General features: G+C 28.7%; 1 protein-coding gene across 3 annotated transcripts in view; it reads left to right on the top strand.

Annotated features, from left to right (window-relative positions):
- The first annotated feature begins 433 nt into the window (after window positions 1-433).
- Window positions 434-21,792, top strand: part of LOC119678560 (tight junction protein ZO-1) — an 88,813-nt gene continuing 67,454 nt past the window's right edge. For 2 of the 3 annotated variants that reach the window (XM_038090454.1, XM_038090457.1), the window contains exon 1: window positions 16,778-16,985. In XM_038090454.1, coding sequence (XP_037946382.1) covers window positions 16,911-16,985 — 75 coding nt within the window. In that variant the 5' untranslated portion in view covers window positions 16,778-16,910. Of the gene's footprint in view, window positions 891-1,058; window positions 1,579-16,777; window positions 16,986-21,792 lie in introns of those variants that run through there. The other variant, XM_038090453.1, reaches the window with a different exon arrangement.

Below are 21,792 nucleotides of genomic sequence, written 5' to 3'. Positions count from 1 at the left end.
ATAATATTATATTTTAATTATATTATATTTATAAAGATTATAGGAAAGAAAAGTAACCACGGATTACCTGACAATCATGTTAATATGGTTTTAGTATGATAAATAAAATACTTTGTAATAAAAAAATAAATAATAAAACCTGAAGATTAAACTGTCGAAAGTGAAACTTTCCGGAAAAATCATAAAAGCTGTAGAAACAATACAACATAATATCTCATAAGCAATTTTGTAATAAAAATCTTAAATTAATAATATGAAAAATGGATATATTTAAATTTATTTTTAAAGTGAAATGCAAGTCAACAAGCAAACTCTAGTCAAATAAATAAAATAATGTATAAAAAAAACACACTATAAAAATTAATTATACAACACTGCCAAAAAACGTAATAAGTGATTAAAAATATTAAAGTTTAAAAATAATTATTAAAAAAGGAAAAATTAAAAAATAAATAAAAAAGGAACAAAAATTAACAAATAAAAATGTCACAAATCGATTACACCGCGCATAATTTTACATGCTATACTGTGCATGAGTGTTCCAGTGATGATGATCTTAGAAATGTTGTCGAACTCATAGATACCGAATCGAATACTCTTAGCCAATACTCTTTGGACTCGGCGGCCTCAACAAGTTCATCAATAGATATAAACATTTTGCGTAAACAGCAAAACTTACAACGAAAATATCACAAAAAAGTATTTAAAAGCAGTATGTCTCCAACCAAAAGAGTATCGATGCCAATCATACCACATGACAACGATTTATTACCACAACAGGATGCTTATCATTTTGTTAATAGCCCAGAAACTCCGCTACAAATAGGATATTTTGTGCCTTTAGCGCCTAACTGCTTCTTTAGTCCACCACTGCAGAGAAGGCGTTTTAGGTATGCTTAGGCTAAGAAAAGAATAGGGTAGATGAAAAGTATGAATTAATTTAAAAACAATAGTAATGTATTTTAATATTTATACTTTGATTAATAATTCTTTAAATATAATTATAATCAAACTGTTTAAATTCTTTAATAAATATTTATTTTGTTTTGTCTTTATAGAGAAAAAGAAAACGATCGGAATCGCCGCGCTGTTAGTTACGGCGAGACATCACCAAATTCAACAACACTCCCACGTGCAGCACCTAGGCGTGTTTCCTTAATGAAAGAACCTCCACCACCACCACCAAAGCCTATACTTTCACAACAATCTTCCATAAAATCTGCTTCTACTGCATCTCCTATACCTAGTAAATATCCACAATCGGAATATAATCTCATACAGAAGATCGATTCTAATAGCACTTTAACAGCGCCATCACAGTACCAAACACAAAACTTCTATGCAAACACAAGTACCATTTCATCAACGAGCAATAATTACTCTTCTTTATTGTGTCATGCCAGCTCCACTTCGAGTCCATTGGCAACACGGAAAAGGGAGAAACTTTTACATCGTTTCAGTGATGCTGCGACATTGGGTAGAAAACTTAAGAAGAAGAAGAATACAAATAGAACTTGCCGTTCTATGACAGAAGCCATTGAAATGCTTGCTGATCCTGTGATCGAGGATGAATTTTTTGTAAGTACTCTAAATGCATACTAATTATTATTATTAAATAATTGTTATTGTTATTGCTATTATCGGATAAAGTAGTCGTAATAATTACATATAAATATACATATCATCAATTTTGAATTTTCTATATATATGACGAATGAAATAAAACTTTAAGAATGGGAATATAATATTATAGAAACCTTTGAAAAATACTCCGTTCATAAACTGTGATATTCCCTCAAGGTATGGGTCAAACATTTGTGATTGCACACAGATACACACAGCTATTGTTGTAGATCGTACAACTATTGTATTGGTTCTGTCTATATATTGATTTCTACTTTAGTTGTATCTTTAAGAAGTACCGAATCTTTAGATTCTCGCTATTTATGTTTGCAGTGACTTTAATCTTTGATACCAACTAAATAAGTTTCCTGCATTGATGTTATTGTGACTAAAGCAAACTCTTCCGGATAAATTCAACAAAATTTTCTGCATTCCTACTAAAAGCTATATCAGAATTTGTCTTTAACAACGATATAATTGTGACTAGGAATTTTGCTTTGCAAACATTTCAGCTGAATTTTCCATTCAACTGATCCAGATATTCAACTTTAGTGTTTCGAACAATCTAACAATGAGTATGGAAATTTCTTCCTTTCAATAAACTTCAACCAAATTTTCCATTCTCCTACAAAAGGTTAATAGCATGCAGAACTGAGGGCTATAACAATCTTATACTGACTATGAAAATTCTTTCGTACACACTTCAGCTAAATTTTCTATTCACCTGATCTTAATATTCAGTTTCACTTCAACAAAATTTTCCATTCTCCTACTGAAGGTTAATGGTATTCAGAATTCAGGACTACAACGATTTTACAGTGACTAGGAAAACTCCTTCGTATAAACAGTTGAATTTTGCATTGTCTTAATAAAGCTTACTAGGATACAGATCGTGTCTTGAGTCGAGTGCACGCATAATCGGTAATCTTAGTAGCAAATTTTCCATTAAGTCCATCTCATCACTTATTTGGGGTAATTCACGATGGCTCATTCCTAGCTTTCGTTCATTATCTTTGTTTTATATTGTCCGCTATATGATAGGTATATGCTATGGTGTATAATATATGCAACACTATCAATAGCTCCTGTAAAAGTATATTACATTTTTTGAATATTCAATAATTTGCAATTAAAAACAAAGTCAAGTTTCTTAACATTCTAAAATGTTTTACCCACAAGCCTATTGATTATAAGATATATGTAGATCGTATTTTATAGTTCCATAATCTATGTTAAAATTCAAATCAAAGACAATCCCAAATAAATGTGTTAATAAAACAAAACAAGAAAAATAAATAGAACAAAAAAAAAAGAATATTTTTAACTTTATGCAATTTATAAAGTTTTTAACCGCCCCTAATTCACACTCGTATGAACCATAGAAAAAAGAAAAAACAAATTAAAATAAAATAAAATATATATAAAGAGATTGATATATTGTATATGCGAATGTTATCAAAAACATATCAACAATTAAGAGGCATTTGAACTCATTTCCATTTACATTTTCAATTTTGATATCGGAATAATTCGATGACGTATGAATGAGATATTTTAATCACTATAAAACGCCCCCCACACTGAGTGTACATTACTAATAGTAATCTTCTCAAAAGCTTAGACTACATTTAAAATGGTCTTAGGGCCACGGAAAAAAAAATAATAGAGAAAAACACTTGATAGTCTTCGTTCTTGTTTATTTTATTTTATGAAAAAAAAAAAATTATTTAATATATATTTATTTTATTTTCATTTTACTGAAAGTGTGGGGATGATATTTATTTTATTTTTTCAAAATTAAAAACGTGTGGCTGATTAAAAAGTCCAACCATTTCCAATGTCTCATAACAATCAAGAGGCAGAGTTCTCGTACTGAGACTTTTACACGCATACGGTATAACATATCTGTTTTTGACATATTGGAATGCAACTGTGTTGCATGTGGAAATATTTGTTTTAGGAAAAGTATTTACATATGTTCATATATATATCTTTGGAAATTTTTATCAATGGCGTTGGAAACATTCGCCTTTTTTATGTTCTCTTGTAAAATGTTTTCATTTGTTCTTTTTAAATTTTATTTATTTTTAATTGTTTTTTATTTTAAATTTGTATAGCAAATTTTTATTTCGTATTTTTACTGTCCTTAGTTTAAAATGGTTGGTCGCGATTAAAAGAAGTGCTTAGAACGGAAACGCGTGTGATTAGTGAAAGTATTCAAATTCATATTAATTCGATAAAGTATGTTTAATGATTGTAATATACATAATACTATGTATATAATTATTATATAAGATCACAAAAATATATAAATAAAATCGTCTTAATAACTGAGCAATAAAAATTTTAATATTTTAAATTTTAATATTTTTATTTTATTTTAATAAGACTTAAACATTTTTTTAATATTTTTAATTTAAAAATATGAAATGGTGAACTTATTTGTGGTTTAAAAAAAGAACTTTTTACCTTTGTTTAATTCACAACAATAAAAGAATTTAAACAAATAATAGCATAAAAAATTAAATAAATGTCAAATAAAATATTAATAACTTATTTTGAGTTTAATTTTACGAAAAAAAAACAGAGCAATGAACAAAATATTTTTTAAAAACAAAAATTGAGTAAATGTATAAAATAAACAAAAAATAATTAGAAAAAGAAACTTTAAATTTGATTATTAAATATATATTTTTTTTTGCGAATTTTCGCTCCAAACACTCCAAATTCAATTTACAAGAGCTACCCGAACCATTTGAAGCAGTATAAGCGAACTAAAATATCACAGACTATATATGTTTAAGTAGTAAAATTGAGACACTACTAGTTTTTAATATTTGCTAAATTAAAAATTTGTTTTAGATCAAGTATATTTACATATCAGATTATACATTTATTTATACTATTTATGGCCAAAAAAGGAATCTATATTAGATTTAAAACTAGTATCGTTACCATCAAATAATATGTTCTTTTTTCACATAATGTGAATACGTATATATTAACAAATTCACATATATTACAATGTAATATAAATCAAATGTAAATAAACATTTACCGAATCTGCATAAATCTAGGATTTGTTGCTCAAGGAACTGTTGTAGATAAAAATTCTACAACTCTTTGTTCAATATCTTTAAAGTTCTTTTCTATTCGAACTATATTATTCATGTCAGGCTCATTTTCTCGTTCGAACGACTTTTATTATGTCATTCACATCTGTGATGATGTTATTTATCACATCTGCCTCTGACTTTTCTGTTACATGATATATGTCATATACATGTCATGTAAGAGAACCATCAAATATAATCCATAGCTAATATTCAATCCACTTAATATAATATACTCCAATCTGAGTTATATGAAAAACTGTTATTCTTAATAGTAAAAGGTCTATAGGATCTGTTTTATAGATGATACTGAATACAAGAGTTAATTAATTCACATTATATTACATAGCTCATCATAATTTGTAATTGGTAAAAAAGCTTTATGGACTTAAGTTTATATACCAAAAGGTGTGAGTATTATGGACTTCTTACACTTACTAGTTATCTTTGCGTATTCTTTTATCAAAATTTTTGTTGATTTAAACAAAATTTAAGAACTCAATAATTTGAATTAAATTAATATGAGCGTTAGGAAGGAATACAAGTTAACATTCAATTAATTCATTTTATCAGTATCCACCCCCCTTTTAGTAGTCATAAAAAACATTCAGGTTAAATAAAGCTTTACTCTGCAGCTATTTTGATGTCAGCAAAAAAAATTAACAAGTGTGGATTAAAGTTGATAGATCACCAATCGACGTACATATATCGAACTTAATGATATAGTTTTAAAACCGAATTATTAGGGTTTTATAGAAATAAATACTTCGAAAAGTATGCCACTTCCATAATACCACAAACAAAATTACCTTGTCTATCTGCGGCTCAAAAACGTAAATGACAACATAAATCGACTGGTAAAATGTATCATGCCATAGACTTAACCAAAACATGTGCTCTAAGGAAATACACTGCAAAAACACAAATAAAACGAAAACAAGCAAAAAACAAAGCAACTAATTGGATTATTATGGCGCGTTCTGAAAGTGTAGCAACAATTGCAGCAATAAAATTTTATAATTGCAATGAAAAGCCATGGAAAATGAGTAAAGCGCGCCAGTGTTTGTTGAAAACTGTGAAATTTCAAAGAAATATCTAATTTCCAGTGACCTAATATAGAACGAATATAATGTTTAATATATATTACAGTGTAACGTTGCTTTAAAACAAACAATAAAAATGTATTTAATTGTAACTTTTCTTTTAATTTTTTTTTAATTTAAAATAAAATTAAATGTAAATCAAACGAAAATAAATAATTTTATAATATATAATATATATATATAATATAATATAAATAATATATATAATATATTTTTAGTTGTCCGTTGTTTTATTCAATTTTATTTGAAATAATATATATAAAATAAAATATAAATTAATCGAAAACCAAAAATTAAATCAAATTTAAAAAAAGCAAAGCCTATTTTTAGGCTGTAATTTTGTTTTAATAACTATCTTCCGTTCGTGAAAATGAAATTTTTAAAGTATACTTCTCGGCGAAGCAGTTTTAAAGCGAAACAACGTAAAACAGTATTACCGACACAAACGGCGGCAGTGCGACGCAATGGCATAATAAATACAGTAAACACACAAGCGCGTTATATACGCGCTGGTTATACGCCAACAGCACTGATTAGAAATGGCATTATCGGTAGTGGTGAAGGACCAGGTGCTAATGGTCTCTACCAGATTGACGATCGCATTTATACAACTTCAAAAATGTTCTTACGTGATGGTTATATGTACCCACGACAACCTGGTCAAACCATGGATCCCAGATACCCATATGAACTACATGAATTTCCACATCAAACTGGCGCTGCAGGTCTGCAGTTGGTCACAACGCCAAAGGTACATATATCGGGTGAGTACCTGGCAAATGGTGGCAGCGCCAATGACGCAGGAAATAATGCCAGCTTGAGTCGTCGTAATGCGCGTAAAGCCGCAGCTGAAATAAATTATGCAAACCAAGTTTATTGGCTACAAAAAAATCGCTTAGACGCAAATGCCGATGGCAGAAGATCGCGCAGCAATAGTTTGGGTCATAGGACTGCAGCAGGCGCGGTTACGGCACCAAATACTTTGGAACGTAACTGCATACGCAACGTTGATGACTTACTGAATTCATTGGGAAAAAATGTGGAAAATGGACGTGGTACGCCACATTCAACATCTTCACACAGACGCAAGAAAAAAGTAAGTAAGCACAAATATAATATAGGAAGGATTGTTTTGAAGCATAAAATTATTTATAATTTTATTTGATGGAATTTTTTAAACTTACTGATATTCAAAAATAAAATGTTGCAAACTCACTATTATTTTTTTTCCCTTTTTTTTGTATTAAAAATCAATTCAACTGCCACACACAAGTTTATAATTAAAAAACATCCATCAATGGCAAATAAATTATGTATGAAATCGTTGATAATTTAATTAAAACCCAACCCAAACCAAAATGCATTGAAGGTTTCCGTAGAAAAATTCTAAATGAAATTCCAAAGTCACTGAACTTGTCAACAAAATGTCATGCCACAGACGCGCACTAATTGAATCACAACAACAACAACAATCAACCACATTGGCACACCTCCATTCCATGGAACAGGATTCGATGCAATGAAATGAGAATTATAAAAGCAATTAATTTAATCGGTTCTTCAATTCATTTTCATCAGATTTTGAAAACAATTCAAACTAACAATTGTGGTTATTGCTTAGTTGCAGTAGTAAAATTTTTTTATTGCAAGTTTAGTATCAAAGATATCAAATATCTCTTCTTAGAGAGCATAGGGCTTTCAGTGGACTTGGTTCTTACAAGCAATCATTATTACGTTCCATTTTAAACTGTATTTTTTGAGATTAAGTGTGAACAGTGTTTATTCACAACTGTTCAGAACGCCAACGCTGCATTTATCTCTGTAAATTCCATTTCAATGGGGTATCGTATTGAAATCGTCTAAGTATTTGATCAACACAGTACCAAATTCTTCTTTGAGTTTGATGAGTAATCAGTATTTTCCATCCCAGCATTGATCCTTGTTAATTCCACTTCAATGGGGTATCTTGTTGAAATCGTCTAAGTATTTGATCAACGCAGTACAACATTCTTCTTTGAGTTTGATTAGATATTAATATTTTCCATCGCTACATTGATCCTTGTGAATTCCATTTCAGTGGGGTATTGTATTGTAATCTTCTAAGTATTTAATTAACGTAGTACCACATTCTTCTTTAAGTTTGATTAGATATTAATATTTTCCATCGCTACATTGATCCTTGTGAATTCTATTTCAATGGGGTATTGTATTGAAATCGTCTAAGTATTTAATCAACGCAGTACCAAATTCTTCTTTGAGTTTGATGAGTAATCAGTATTTTCCATCCCTGCATTGTTCCTTGTTAATTCCATTTCAATGGGGTATCGTGTTGAAATCGTCTAAGTATTTGATCAATCTAGTACCACATTATTCTTTAAGTTTGATTAGATATTAATATTTTTCATCGCTACACTGATCCTTCCATTTCAATGGGGTATTGTATTGAAATCGTCTAAGTATTTGATCAACGCAGTACCACATTCTTCTTTGAGTTCGATTAGATAAAAGTACTTTTCAGTAACTGCTCATGATCAATTATTTATTCAAAGAATGATTCATTGTCAATGATTCCATATAATTTGGTTTGTGACTGTATGTCAGTGATTGTGTAGAATATTTGCGAAAGTGTTCTGTGTACATCGAAATTCGTCTTCTTCGATTGTAGATTTTTCTTATCATACTGTAGTGAACTATTGTGAACAGCAATTGGGTGAATGTCGACTTATTGTAGTTACGTCCTTTGTTTATAAAAGAAACAGGGAAGTCATGCTACTATACTACACATAGAGACGAAATTTCAAATGCATGACTTTCTCCTTTATATCAGGTATCCAGATAAGGTTCTATATAGACGAAAGAATAATATAAAATCATGCTTAGAATCAGAATTATATGGTTGGTTGGTTGTGGTGGAGAGAGGACGAATCCTCCTCAAATAGCTAAGGATGAAAGCCGTTTTGAATCCACAAAAACCTCGTAATAGTGGGTAGTAGATAGAGGGTCAAACTAGAACCAACCAGAGGCATTAACAAAGGCAAGAATCTGGCTAATGCTGATACTGGAGATATCGCTAAGTGAGTTGAAGAAAGGCAGAATTATATAATCATTATGTGAATCATGCTAAAATCAGAATAACTTAAATAATACCTCTGCAAAAGAATAGTATTGAAATTTAGGAATAAAAAATAGCTATAATTATTTTACAGCTGATTTATGATTTGATTCTAATATAACACAGCAAGTGAATTTGTTAATGAAATTTCACAGCAAATTAATTAAACTCCAAGTTCGAACATACTAGTCAAGTACGGCTTTGGGTCAGTTGGCTAATGAACGCTGACTCCGAGCTTCAAATTTAGCAGGGTACGATTTTAACCCTTGGTACTTGCAATCTCAAGAAATTATCTACGAATAATTAAATATAAGATACAATTTCGAAACGACAACTGATGATCAGTATTTGGCAATACTTGATACAACTGTGTGGTCAGCCAAAACATCAAATAATTAAAAATAATAAAATTTTGTTGTTACAATTCACTATTATTCAAAAAACCTCTCTATTAAATATAATAAAATCTATTAAATAACAATAGTCATAGTAATGATGAACATCACTGACATTAAAAATCAAATTTAATTACATATAGGTAGGACTTACAGCAGTCCGAGAAAAATAGAATGCATTGGAATGCATTGCAAGCCCTGATCCACCAAGAACTGTAAATAACAGCAAGAGGAACAATACAATCAACTTTAAAAAATTAAATAGTGAAAAAATTTTTGTTGTTGCAATTTCACTACTGTTTGGTAAAAATCTCTCTATTAAAAACAATAGTTTATATTAAGAATTTAGTTTCTTTCGTCAAATGGATGTTAAAAATCAAAGTAATTATAAATATAAATTTTCTTTAAATTATCGGTTATGAAAGCCTTTCTTTTTCTAAACTAAATTTATATTTTTTAGTAAATTTACAACTAAATATATTTAGAGATTAATACACAGTTTTAAATACTAAATCGATTAATATACAACTGATAATGATATCACATACAAATGATACTGATATCATATACAAAAATAAATAATGGCTCTAAATCTGCTAACTAACTAATGGCTGAAATAAAATAAAGTTCTTAAAAAGGCTACTAAATTTAAATTAAGAAAAATCCTTTAAATATGTGTTCGTTTTTGCATTTAACCCTTTTTGTATTCCCAAAATCATTACTGAATAAAAAGCATCATTTATTTTCTTAAGTGCACCTGCCGATATTTTTTTATTCCTTTAGGCCTTTTGGCGAAATTTGGTAGTCAAAATCAGGGAAACTACCTTCGTTACGTTTTATGATGGCAACAAAGACTTTAGACTAAAACTTCCACAAACATTTTAAAATTGAACTGAATATATAAAAATCTACATTTTATTCAAACATAAACATATAAATATATATCTACATACATACATAAATGAATGTATGTATTTTTATTTAACATTTCAACTGCATTTCAAATCCCTTCGGTTGTCAAAATTGTTAAAAATCAGCATTTTTCATTTCCATTTGGCTTCATTGTTTTTAAACCATAATTTTTTATGTGTTTATTTTTTTTATTCTGTATTTCAAATTTTATTATTTTACGAAGAGTTCAAAACTACAGAAAAGAACCTTGTACATCGAAGACCTTTGCTCGTATCCAATGCTTCCATCAGAGATTCACCCACTGCACTTATAGGTGCGCGCTTCACATATGAGCGCCTTTGATGTGAGTGTGAATGCTCGCTGTTTGCGGTTTATGTGCCCGTATCTTGCCTTGTCTTGTCGGTTCATATTAGTACTTTACCTTGTACCTTGTTTTCTTTATAAGACAGTCAAACCAAACATAAATTTTTTAAACTATTGTTAAGGACGTTGATTTTGGTTGCCAATTCAAATTTATGCCCCTCTAAACTTTAAACTGTGTTGCACAGTGGGATGAGTTTTCCACAAAAAGTCAAATAAAAATTATTTATGAAATGGAAAGAAAATTAGGAAATGATGGATGTGTGACGAAAACAAGAAACTGATAAACACATCAAAAACGTTCTGAGAGAAGAAAAACACTGCGAAGATAGAAATTCTAATGATAATATGGCTTACTAATACTAAACTTAAAACACTAAGTACCAAAATGTGCAGTCAAGTACTTTGTCTTAAATGAAAGACATAATAAAGACTAATGAATTATGTTAACTATATATCATATAAATATAGTAATATGTAATGAAGAAAAAAAAAACAAATTTCAATTAGAAAACCCATCGCATCCCATGTTGTATTTTTTAAGACAGAATCCCCTAAACTTTCCCGGGACAAATTAAAACTTTTGATAAACCTAACAATGTCTATTGATTAAAGACCTTAAAATTTATTCAGTTCAAATGTTGCTATGTGAAGATACTGAACATATTTCCTAGTTGTCGCAAGACCCGAACAGATCAATTAAGCGGAGCTCAGCTAGTAGAGTTTTCTGCCACTCCAACTTACCCAATTCTAAAGTATCTAGTTCAGTTACTTAAAGATTGTAATAAGTTTACACTTCAGTACTTTACGTAATATAACTTTTATTTTTTTTCCTATAACGTACATTGAGCACAGAATAACTTGTCTTTATAATCCATACCAAAAAATGTTTAATCCTGAGCAAATTGAAAAAAGTTTAGATTTTATACTACATATAGCCCACCGTGCCCGCATGACTCAACTTCCGCTTCAACGCACTTACAAATTTCGCTTTAATTATTCCCCATAAAAAAGAATCCGAATTCCTTTGAGAATCTTACCTGAACTCGTCAGTGCCGGTACAATGAAATCGTTATGGATTGGAGCGATTTGTGGTGGAGCAAATTAAGAAGCAAATAAAAATGAGTTCGAAAATGTGCGGTGCAATGAAGTTATTTTTGTCTCGGCAATTACAAGGAATGACTTAAGGCGCTAAGCTCAGCCTTTAGAAGTTTTTGTGCAAGCACAGAAACACAGAAATTGCAGTCGATTGTGCAAGTGTCCCCCTCGCTCATCCGCACTGCAATTGCAACAATTCGCATAAATTTGCATTGCAGTCGGCAATAAATTTTGCGGCTTTCAGAGCGGTATTTCGTACTGAATGTACTGAATGCGGCGTATTTACTAAAAATTTTGTATCGCATTCCGTCGTTTCAATTTTAGGGTATTTCCAGTAGAAAGTTTGTTTGGCTGTGCCTTATTGCCTTATGAATTCATTGAACTTTAGTATCTGTTTTGTTTTTTTTTTATTTTTTGTTAATTTCTTTTTCTCGAAATTGAAATAAAATACAAATTTGTACGGCATTTAAAAATGCAGTCACGTGCCAGTCTAAAATTACTGGTTTGTGCCATACGCGGCCTACAAAGTATCTGTACGGGAACTACACCCCAATGGAGGAATAATTTCTGCATTGGAAACCTCGGAACGTGTTAAGAGGTAACAATTGTAAAATGGCAAGAAAATTGCATTTGTGCATTACAATTTTTACATTAAATTGGATTTTTATATCTGTTTTAAATTTTCGGAGTTGATTGTAAAAATTATAGTTTCGAGGTCAAAACGTGACACGAATTTGTTTCCATATGACAAATACAAAAATAATCAAAGTATAGAATAGTAAATAATTTTATTTTTGTGCAACTTTCCCTTATTTATTTTTAAATTACATTTTTTTTCAAAATAAGTGGATCAAAACTATTTTTAAATTATTTTAAGTGTATTTAATGTGTACAAAATATTATAAAATACGTACCGGAACTCTTATAAGATTGTGAAAAAATATATAAAAATAAGAATAAGAGTAGCTGATATTGGCAAATATTAGGAGTGGTCATTCTTTTTAAAACAGTAATTTAAAAAAAATTTAGCGGTTTTAACAAAATAACCGTTATTAACTGGCGAACCATGCTATATAACCCACTCCGTTAAAAAAGACCACTGAATAACAACAAATCACCTACTAAAAAATAGCAGAAACCGGTTGGACAATGTATTTTGTTATTGTCCTACTCTACTAACATCCATTATATCAAATCGAGAAGAAATAAAAGCATAGGTCCACAAATGATTATAATACTAAGAATGAATAAGATGTTAAAATGGATACTTAAAACTTAGCTTTTTATAGCTTTGTTTTTACTTTTTATTACCTATGTGAAATATTTTTCTAATACCGATGTCCTGTAAAATGTCTCCTTATTTCAAAGACCACATTTTTTTAAAAATTGCGGATATATGAGCAAAGAGGAAACAATCAAACATTTTCTTTGTGAACAGAAATTATGGAAAGGAAATTATTTTCCCTTCAAAATTATTTTAGAGAAAATCTTTCTTGACAGTCTGCCAGACTGTTTATCAATGAAAATTATAGATTTTTTGAACTACATAAATTCAACTGGATAAATCAATGTTATCTACAGGAGTTTCTTGCGAGGAATGTGGTATTAAAACAGCAAATAATTCCTGAATATATAAAAAGCATTGTCCAACCGGTATCGCCAATCGATACTATAACTAACCAACCAACCAATGGTTGTCCTTTATATAGCATGTTATAAGGAAAATGCCACCTAAAAAGGCTTTATGTGAAAATTAACTTCAATAATTAGTAAATTAAATTTGAGCATTCAAAAGTTGCATTTGCAAATTTGGATTAATAAGGAATGACATTTAATTTTTACCTTATTAAGTGAATTTTTTATATTTGATTTGATTTAATTCATTTTGATAAGATGTTCTCATTTTTTGTTATGCTAAGATGAACTTTTTCCAGCAATGATGACCCATCATCCATATGGAAAACACATTATCATTCCAAAAAAGAAACTCTTAAGTTGGGAGGCTAGTTGCCTGTTAAAAGATATTGAAAAAATGCTTTAATTTTACCTATCTAAAAGACAAATTATACTCGTATTTATCGCCGATATTATATACAGGCAACTATTGGTGTTATTGTAATAATAATTAAGAATAACGGATGTAAGCTGTAACAGTTGAGATTCATTTTACTGGTGCTAATGATACATCAATAAAAATAGATGCATAAAAATAAACAAATAGAATAATGATGCTTTCAATATTTGGCATCACAATTTGGTATATTGACAAGAAGGTCCACCAAGACAAATATGGATTGTCGAAAATCACCTAAGGATGACCCCTATAAGAAATATTCAACACTCTCCGACTAATAATTTTTATAATTTAAATTTATTTGAATATTCTTTGTTACTGTTGCTGTTGTTGTTGTAACCTGCAAAAATCTAAAAAGCAGATAACATGAATCGTAGTGTGAGAGGGAAGGTAAGTATTTAGGAGTAAGAATAGTTGGGATTTCAATTAAAGTCAATTATAATCAAGGCGGAGAAACCTAGCCAGTTTAATTCGGCAGATCCAAAAATCGATTGGAGTCAATTTGTGTGTTCATTGCGGGAGATGGGCAACATCATGGCAAGTAGAGCTGCAATTAGAACACACATAGTTGCAATTAGAATACACAAAATTAAATTATTTGTCGTCGGCAATATTAGCATTAGATACCTGTGAAGATATATTAATGGAATACTTATCTATCGTTTATTAATATCTTTAAGAGACATCATAATGATATCACTACTTAAGAGAAAGTCACTATAATTTAGATGCCTGCATATCCTTGAATATTACCATTTCATTTTAGTAAATAATTGTTGTAACAAAATCATCTAATTAATTTCTTATATTTATTTAAATATACGTAGACTTGACTATTTTGGAATCGTGATCTTGGTCCTAAATCAATTAGGTATAATTAAGCTCACAGCAATTACTAGATTTATGTGTAGTCTAAAAGTGTTTTGATTGGAAATTTAGGCGCACAATAGATCTTTTAGGTCACGTTGCATTCATAGCCCATTATTTAATAATAAAAAGATACATATTTTAAATAGTGGATATAAATGATCATTAAATGTGACATAAATGAAATTGGGAAATTTATATATAGCAAATTTAAAATTTATTGACTATCCTTATTTTTCGATTTCGTTATTTATTTAATATTAAAACTTATCATTCGGTATTTTTTTAAATAATTTCTTTTGAAAATATTTTTTTAATATTTTTTTTAATAATTTTTTTTTAAATATTTTTTATTTTTTATTGAATAATTTTTTTTCAATAATTCTTTTTTTTATAATATTTTTTTTCATTGAATTCTTTGTAATTCAAAACAAGTTTACAATTTTGCTTGAATTATTTAAAATCTGTTCATAATGAACGAGCAATTGTGCTTCAATTTACACCACAGAAATGTATCTAAAAACTCCTCTTTCGTAGAGTAGCCAGAGTAGCCTACGTCCTTGTGTAAATGCCTTAATAAATAATACTTCATACCATTCGCTCATTCCATATCTGCTGCAATTATTTATTTATTTACCAACACACATTCACTACTTAAGGAATTTCATTTTCCACATATAAAATATTTTTCCTTTATTTGAAACTAAACTCCTTTTTTTTGTATTTATTGTTTGTTTTTTTCTTCTTTGTTTTGTATTTGTTTTTTTATTGTTTTTCTTTTCTTATTTTTTTATTTTATGCACATATTTTTATAAATACTTGTTTTGTAGTTTTGTAGCCTGGCAGCGGTTTTCAATTTCAGGTGAGTCAATACGAGTGCGACTCACGACTTAAAAATTTCAAATTGCTTAGGCAAAAGCACAGCAAAATGAGTGTGTAGAGTTCTTATGTTTCGTGCTGCCACTGGCCAATGTTGCTAAACAGCAAATGTTGCTCAACTTAAAATGCTCGAAAAGTGGTAGAGCAACATTTTTTCCTTAAAACTTGTGATGTTGCTGTGGTTTTGTCATTGTCTCTAGTGGTTTTTTATACAGCACGCTATGAATGCTATAATAAGTATGTATATATATGTATGTGTGTTTTGATTTTGTTTGGTAACTGAAATGTATTTTGAGCATTAACGAGTGTTTTTCAATTTGGAGCTGCCTCTGCGGCTTGTTACCTTGCGTCCATTTTAAAAGTGTGCGGCGTTTCGAAACGAGTGGTCGAGATTTACGGATGAATAAGATACTTCACTGCAAGCGTACTTTTGATTTTTCTTATTGCCAAGCGCTGTGTTGTGATTGCTTTATTTGCTTTGGAATCTGTACTTTTGTGTGAGTTGAACGCGGCACACACAGATACAAATGTGCAAGTGTGTTTGTGGGATTTATGTTTAATGTTTTATGTTAGAAATACTTACATCGACCAGCAAAAGGCAAAATGCAATCGCGTTGCTTGAAGATTGAAAGCGTGCCTTAAAGTGTACGACGATAGAAAATTGAAGAAGCGTGCGTGTTTACGGCAGATTATTCTTGATTTCCGAGTTGATTTTAATGCCGAGCCACAGCTTTAACACTGTTAAAAGCATTTGTTAATAATTTTTTTGTTTGTTTTTTTTTTTGGTTTTTGTAAAACAAAAACGAATTCTAAGCTAAAATATATTAAAGTGTCGTGTCAAAAAAAAAAAAAATATTATTGAAGAAGTGCCTTAAGTGCTATTTTAATGCCTTAAATGCTTAAAAATATAGAAAATAATAAAAAAAAAATTATTAATTACATTTTCTTTAAATTAAAAAAGCATTAAGCCGTTTTGTCTTAATATATTAATAACATGCATTAAAATTCACAATATTAAATGAATACGTATGTAATATATGATTTTTTAATATTCATGCTAACTTAGACAAAGAATACCAGTTTGCAGTGCAAGTTAATCGAACCTGTTGCTCGTCATACAGTATTTTATTGTATCTACAATATTTCAACACATACACACACAAATACAATCAACAAAAAAAAACAAATTTATATAAGAAATATTTTATATATGCTTTATTAGAACTTAAGTTTATTAGTTTAATTCGTTTTTGCACTTGCCAACCGCATTTGTCTCAAATTGTATCCTGCATTATTTGTGTACGAAAATTAAGCAACATGTTGCAAAAGTTAGAAACTTGAATAATTTAATTTAATTGCCATTGTAAACATAAAATGGATATTGTCGGTCCCCCAACTGGAAATCAACTTGTATTACCAAATAATCACTTTCGTCATGATTCTCAACAGGTAAATAGGTTTTTAGTTGTTGTTAAATATATATTATTATAAATAATTTAAAATAAAAAAATATTATTAAACAAAAATAAAAATTATTTTGAATGTAAAAATCCAAACAAGTTTAACATAAATGTTCAAGTATCGAGCAAAATAAATTATTCAAATATCAAGTTATTTTGAATATAGGGTAAAATTCAATGAGCAAAAAATTTCAGCTAAAATTTTATTTTTAACTAATTGCTTGAGCTTAAAGTTGATTATACCTTTTATATACCTTTTAAGAAAATTATGATATATGTATATAAAGTCCATCATTACTTTACATAGTTTTGTTATAAAAAATGTTACATACATTGGATTTGAAGGCTATGACATACTCATAACTTTATATTTAACTACTAGCAAATTTATACAATAAATATATATTTATAATAAACATATATATAATTCTATAATTAGAGTACCATATATAAGATTTGAAACTCTTTTATGACGAGTAACTGCAACTTTTTCTATATTTAATCTTCTTTATATTATATTATACACATAATTTATAATTTTAATTATAAATTATAATTAATATAATTATTTATTTTATATTGAAATAACTACATTAATTAATTGTAATTAATTAATTTACTTATTGTTTAATTATAATTGTAATTAATTAATTGACTAAAGGTTTCAAAATTAGTGAACTACAACAACAAAAATTCATTTATATTATTTTAATTAATTGAATTTTTAGCTGACCATACAGCTATTTCGAAAATTGCCAAATACCCATCATCAGTGGTCTTAGAAATATTTCCTGTACGTTGCTGCACGTTGTTCTGGTATCTCATTTGCAATATATCTTGCTTCTTCCATTTTCACAAGTTTAATACTTTATTCTGGTGTTTCCTAAGCTGCAGTTTATTTTAACTCGACCTATCACAATTTCTTAATGTTGATGATGTTGTTATTAAATTTCTTGACTACATATTTTTCATAAGTGCACTCTTTTTAATATAAATTTATTCAAAGAACGCTATTTTGGTATATTTTTATTTTTTTATACAGGGTGTATTCCAACAAGTGACACAATTACGAAAAATAATGCCTAAGTGCAAGATTTTAAAAACAAAAAAGGTGTTTGGCAACGTATTAACGTACAATGTGTTAATATGCTTGGAATTGTAGAGAACTCTATCCGAGAAAATATGCAGTGAAATAATCCATAATATCTCAAAAACAGTTTATTCAAATAGCTGAGTTATATACATAATATGCATATAATGTTTTGCATAATATAACCATAAACTTGCATTTCGAATTTTAATAGTCCCGAATTCTTTTTTTTTTCGAATTTTAGATCATATTTACCGGAAACTTCATTTTTATCAACTTTTTTATATATAATAATTTTATTTTTCTTTGTCTCTTTAGTTACACTTATTGGTTTTTCTATTTATTGGTTTAAGTGAACCACACAATTTCACGTTCTTAGGAGATTCTGTCTCTAGTGGCGAAAAAATTAATTATACACAGAAGAACGATGTACTCTTAAGCTCACTGAAAGATGGTTCAAAGTTTACACACTGAATGTAAGGACTATTCTGTTTTTTGATTGATTTGAATTAAATAAATAAATGACCTTTGAAAAACGGAGAAATTCTTCATGAGATAATATCTTTGACAATCCAATGAATACAGCAATAGAGAGGGAAAGATGGAAATACACAGATACTGATTAACAGCGTCATATGAATTGAACATTATACTCGTACGTGTAAAATTTTGAATAAATAAAAAATAAAATCTGTTAGTATGATGGGTGTGATGAATATAGATCCAAGGTCCAGTGATTTTTAATAGTTGATCAAATTTGTTTATAGTCTCAAGTTGTTTCGTTGTTATATAAAATCTTATATACAAAACCTGTTTCATAGTTTTTTTCACACTACTCGCTTATCGACACTATATACTCAATTTCATGGTTTAGTTTCTTAATAGGAGTTCGATCAACATAGTACCTTTAAAATTCCATAAGCATAAGCATTATTATTTCCTGGAATAAATATCTGTTTTCGGTATCATTGAAGGTATATCATCATGTTTAGAATAAACCTATTTGTGATGGTTAAATAGTATTAGATTTTGATATGAGGGTGGATAGTTTTATTGGTGGCGGAACTTCTTCTTCTTCTTTCCACCAAACAACGCATAGATGTTTTTTCTTGCTAATTACATACTTGGGTATCATATTTTTAGATTTAAAGCATTCTACGTGGTTGATGAAGAAGATTTTTTGTAAATCCTATAGTTGTAGTGTCCACCTAGTAAATTAGTTTATTACTTCAATAAAGAAATATCTTAATGTTGAAGGGCTTGGGCATTTGCATAGGAAATGTTGAATTATTTCTTACCACTCTTCTCAAACTGCAGACTAAACTGAATGGGATTTTTAGTTTCTTTTATTGAAAAATTTGAAACGAATCATTATATTAGGACCATCACCATTTACGTTCATTTTATCATATCACACTTTGTATATTATGTTGGTTATTTTCTTTTTCTCTGCTTAAGTTTTTGTATTTCTGATAAATTTGTCTGGGTGGTTGGCTACTTCCTAATCGCCTGACAGTACCGTCATTAATAATTCTTTTACCATATATACTAATATCAATTCAACTTAAACTAAGTCGTCTTGCTTATCATATTCTTTATAAATTATTTTGGCTCATACATGCAGATACACTCTAAAATGCATCAATCAATCTTGGACTATTTGGTTTATATTTAAGCTTTTTTTAGTGGTAAACATACGTTTTCTCAGCTTTCAATTTATCACATTTTACTTCAAAGTTAAAAGCAACTGATTAATATACTATAAAAGATCAAATAGCGCTGATTGGAAATATATTGAAGCAAAATATTGTCTTTAAATAGCTTAAAACGATTCCTGCAATTCCTTATCAGTTATCGACCCCTTATTATTAAAAATGTTTAAAAAAAATTCATTTATTTAATGTTATTTATAATTCATAAATCATTATTGCAACTTTGTAATTATGGTTTGTATTCAGTAGCAGCCCACCCATGTGCTAGTGATTTAAAAATTTTTAATTAAAAAGGATTTTGCTTGATTGGGTAACCCAATACGAGTATATGAGTATACTTTCATTTTACCATAAACAATTTCATTTCCATTGATAATCACAAGCTCTCCTAACAAATGTAGCGGCACCCAACTTGGCCAGCCTTGCCAACTGAAATTACCTTAACTAATTTAATAACCAATAAAAATATCAAAACTAATTGCCATGGCGCGATTAACTTTTGGTTTTGATAACCTGAAAACCAGGTTCGCTGCTTCGTCTCAAAACAAAAGTTGCATTCATCAAATATGCCGATAATATCACAAACAAGTTGCATTATATTTCACTGCAACTAATTTTACTGCAGCGAAACAATCCAAAATTAAAATTCAATAAAAATTTCCAAATGATTTGTGAAGAAACATGTAATTTCGAAAATTGCCAGCAACATGTTTCAACACATCAGCAACATTATTTGGCTGGCTGCATTAAGGCATGTAAGAGATTGTCTGCTGCGTTTTCATTTTTACATTGATATCTGCAATTAATTCACGAGTCAATGAAAATATAAAATTTCAATATTTTCAATAAGAAATTAAAAATTAAAAAAGTGAAATTTTTATATTTGCCTTAATGAGTCGCTAAAATTTACATACTTTTATGTGCAGATGCAAAACGTCAACTACCGATATTGCGATATTGAGAAATGCAAGTAAAAGTCTTTTAAAGACAAAATCATTTTTTAAGGATTTTTACTATAAATTATCAACATGACGAAAAAGAAAGTCATTTTTAAATATTTTACTTACCAATATTTTCAAGTGAATTGGTAAGAAAACAGCATGACTTATCGTTTGCACTAGAGGGTAAATTAAAAATCATATAAATTTTAAATTTTAATTTTTCTTAAAAAAAAAATACCAAACACCATAATTGGTCTTTGGTGATATTTTAAAATTCCGTATGATGACGATTTTTATAGTAATAATTGATTGGTTAGTCCAGTCTTTTGCAATTTTTTTTGTTACGCTCTACTTAGGAGAATTTCAAATATTTTTAATATTTTTACTAATATAGTCTATATGGCAAGTAAAAATCACAACTATACATCACAAAATTACAAAATCACAACACAACTATATTCTTAGTCTACTCTAATACGTTGTTTATTTGCACTTCAGTTTTTTTTTTAAAAATTCCTACTAACATACGTCGTGAGTGGACGAACAGTCTATCTATAGTCGTTCCAAAATCAGCATTATCAGTTAAATTCTAATTTTAAATTAAGCGAAATTAATGATATTAATTTAACAAAATTAACTAAATTAAATAAATGAAATTAATTTAATTAAATTTAATTTAAATTAATAATCAAATTGGCCTTTGTGGAGCAAACGCTCGAAATTGAAAAATACTAGCTTAGTTCACTTTTTTATAGGAGATCTACATTTTATATTCTATTCTCTGTAAAGAAACTTCTGTAAACCATTTTTTTATACATAAATATTATTATATTTTGAGTTGTTATAAAAACAATTTTCTTTAATCTTCTATAACTAATTTATTGAATTTTATGTATATTCTCCTTTTCGTACCAATACCTTCTTCTGGCAATAGCAACACTCCACTCATATAAAACTTCTATTCTTTGCTAGTTAAAATCTAATCCAAGTCTATTTAGACATTCACTTGAAATCTTACCCAAACAACATTACCTTTCTTTACTGAATAACAGC

This window comes from Teleopsis dalmanni, chromosome 2, assembly GCF_002237135.1.
Source record: "Teleopsis dalmanni isolate 2A chromosome 2, ASM223713v2, whole genome shotgun sequence".
NCBI lineage: Eukaryota > Metazoa > Arthropoda > Insecta > Diptera > Diopsidae > Teleopsis > Teleopsis dalmanni.
The sequence above is the reverse complement of the archived record's forward strand: the minus strand, read 5'-3'. Positions and strand labels throughout refer to the sequence as shown.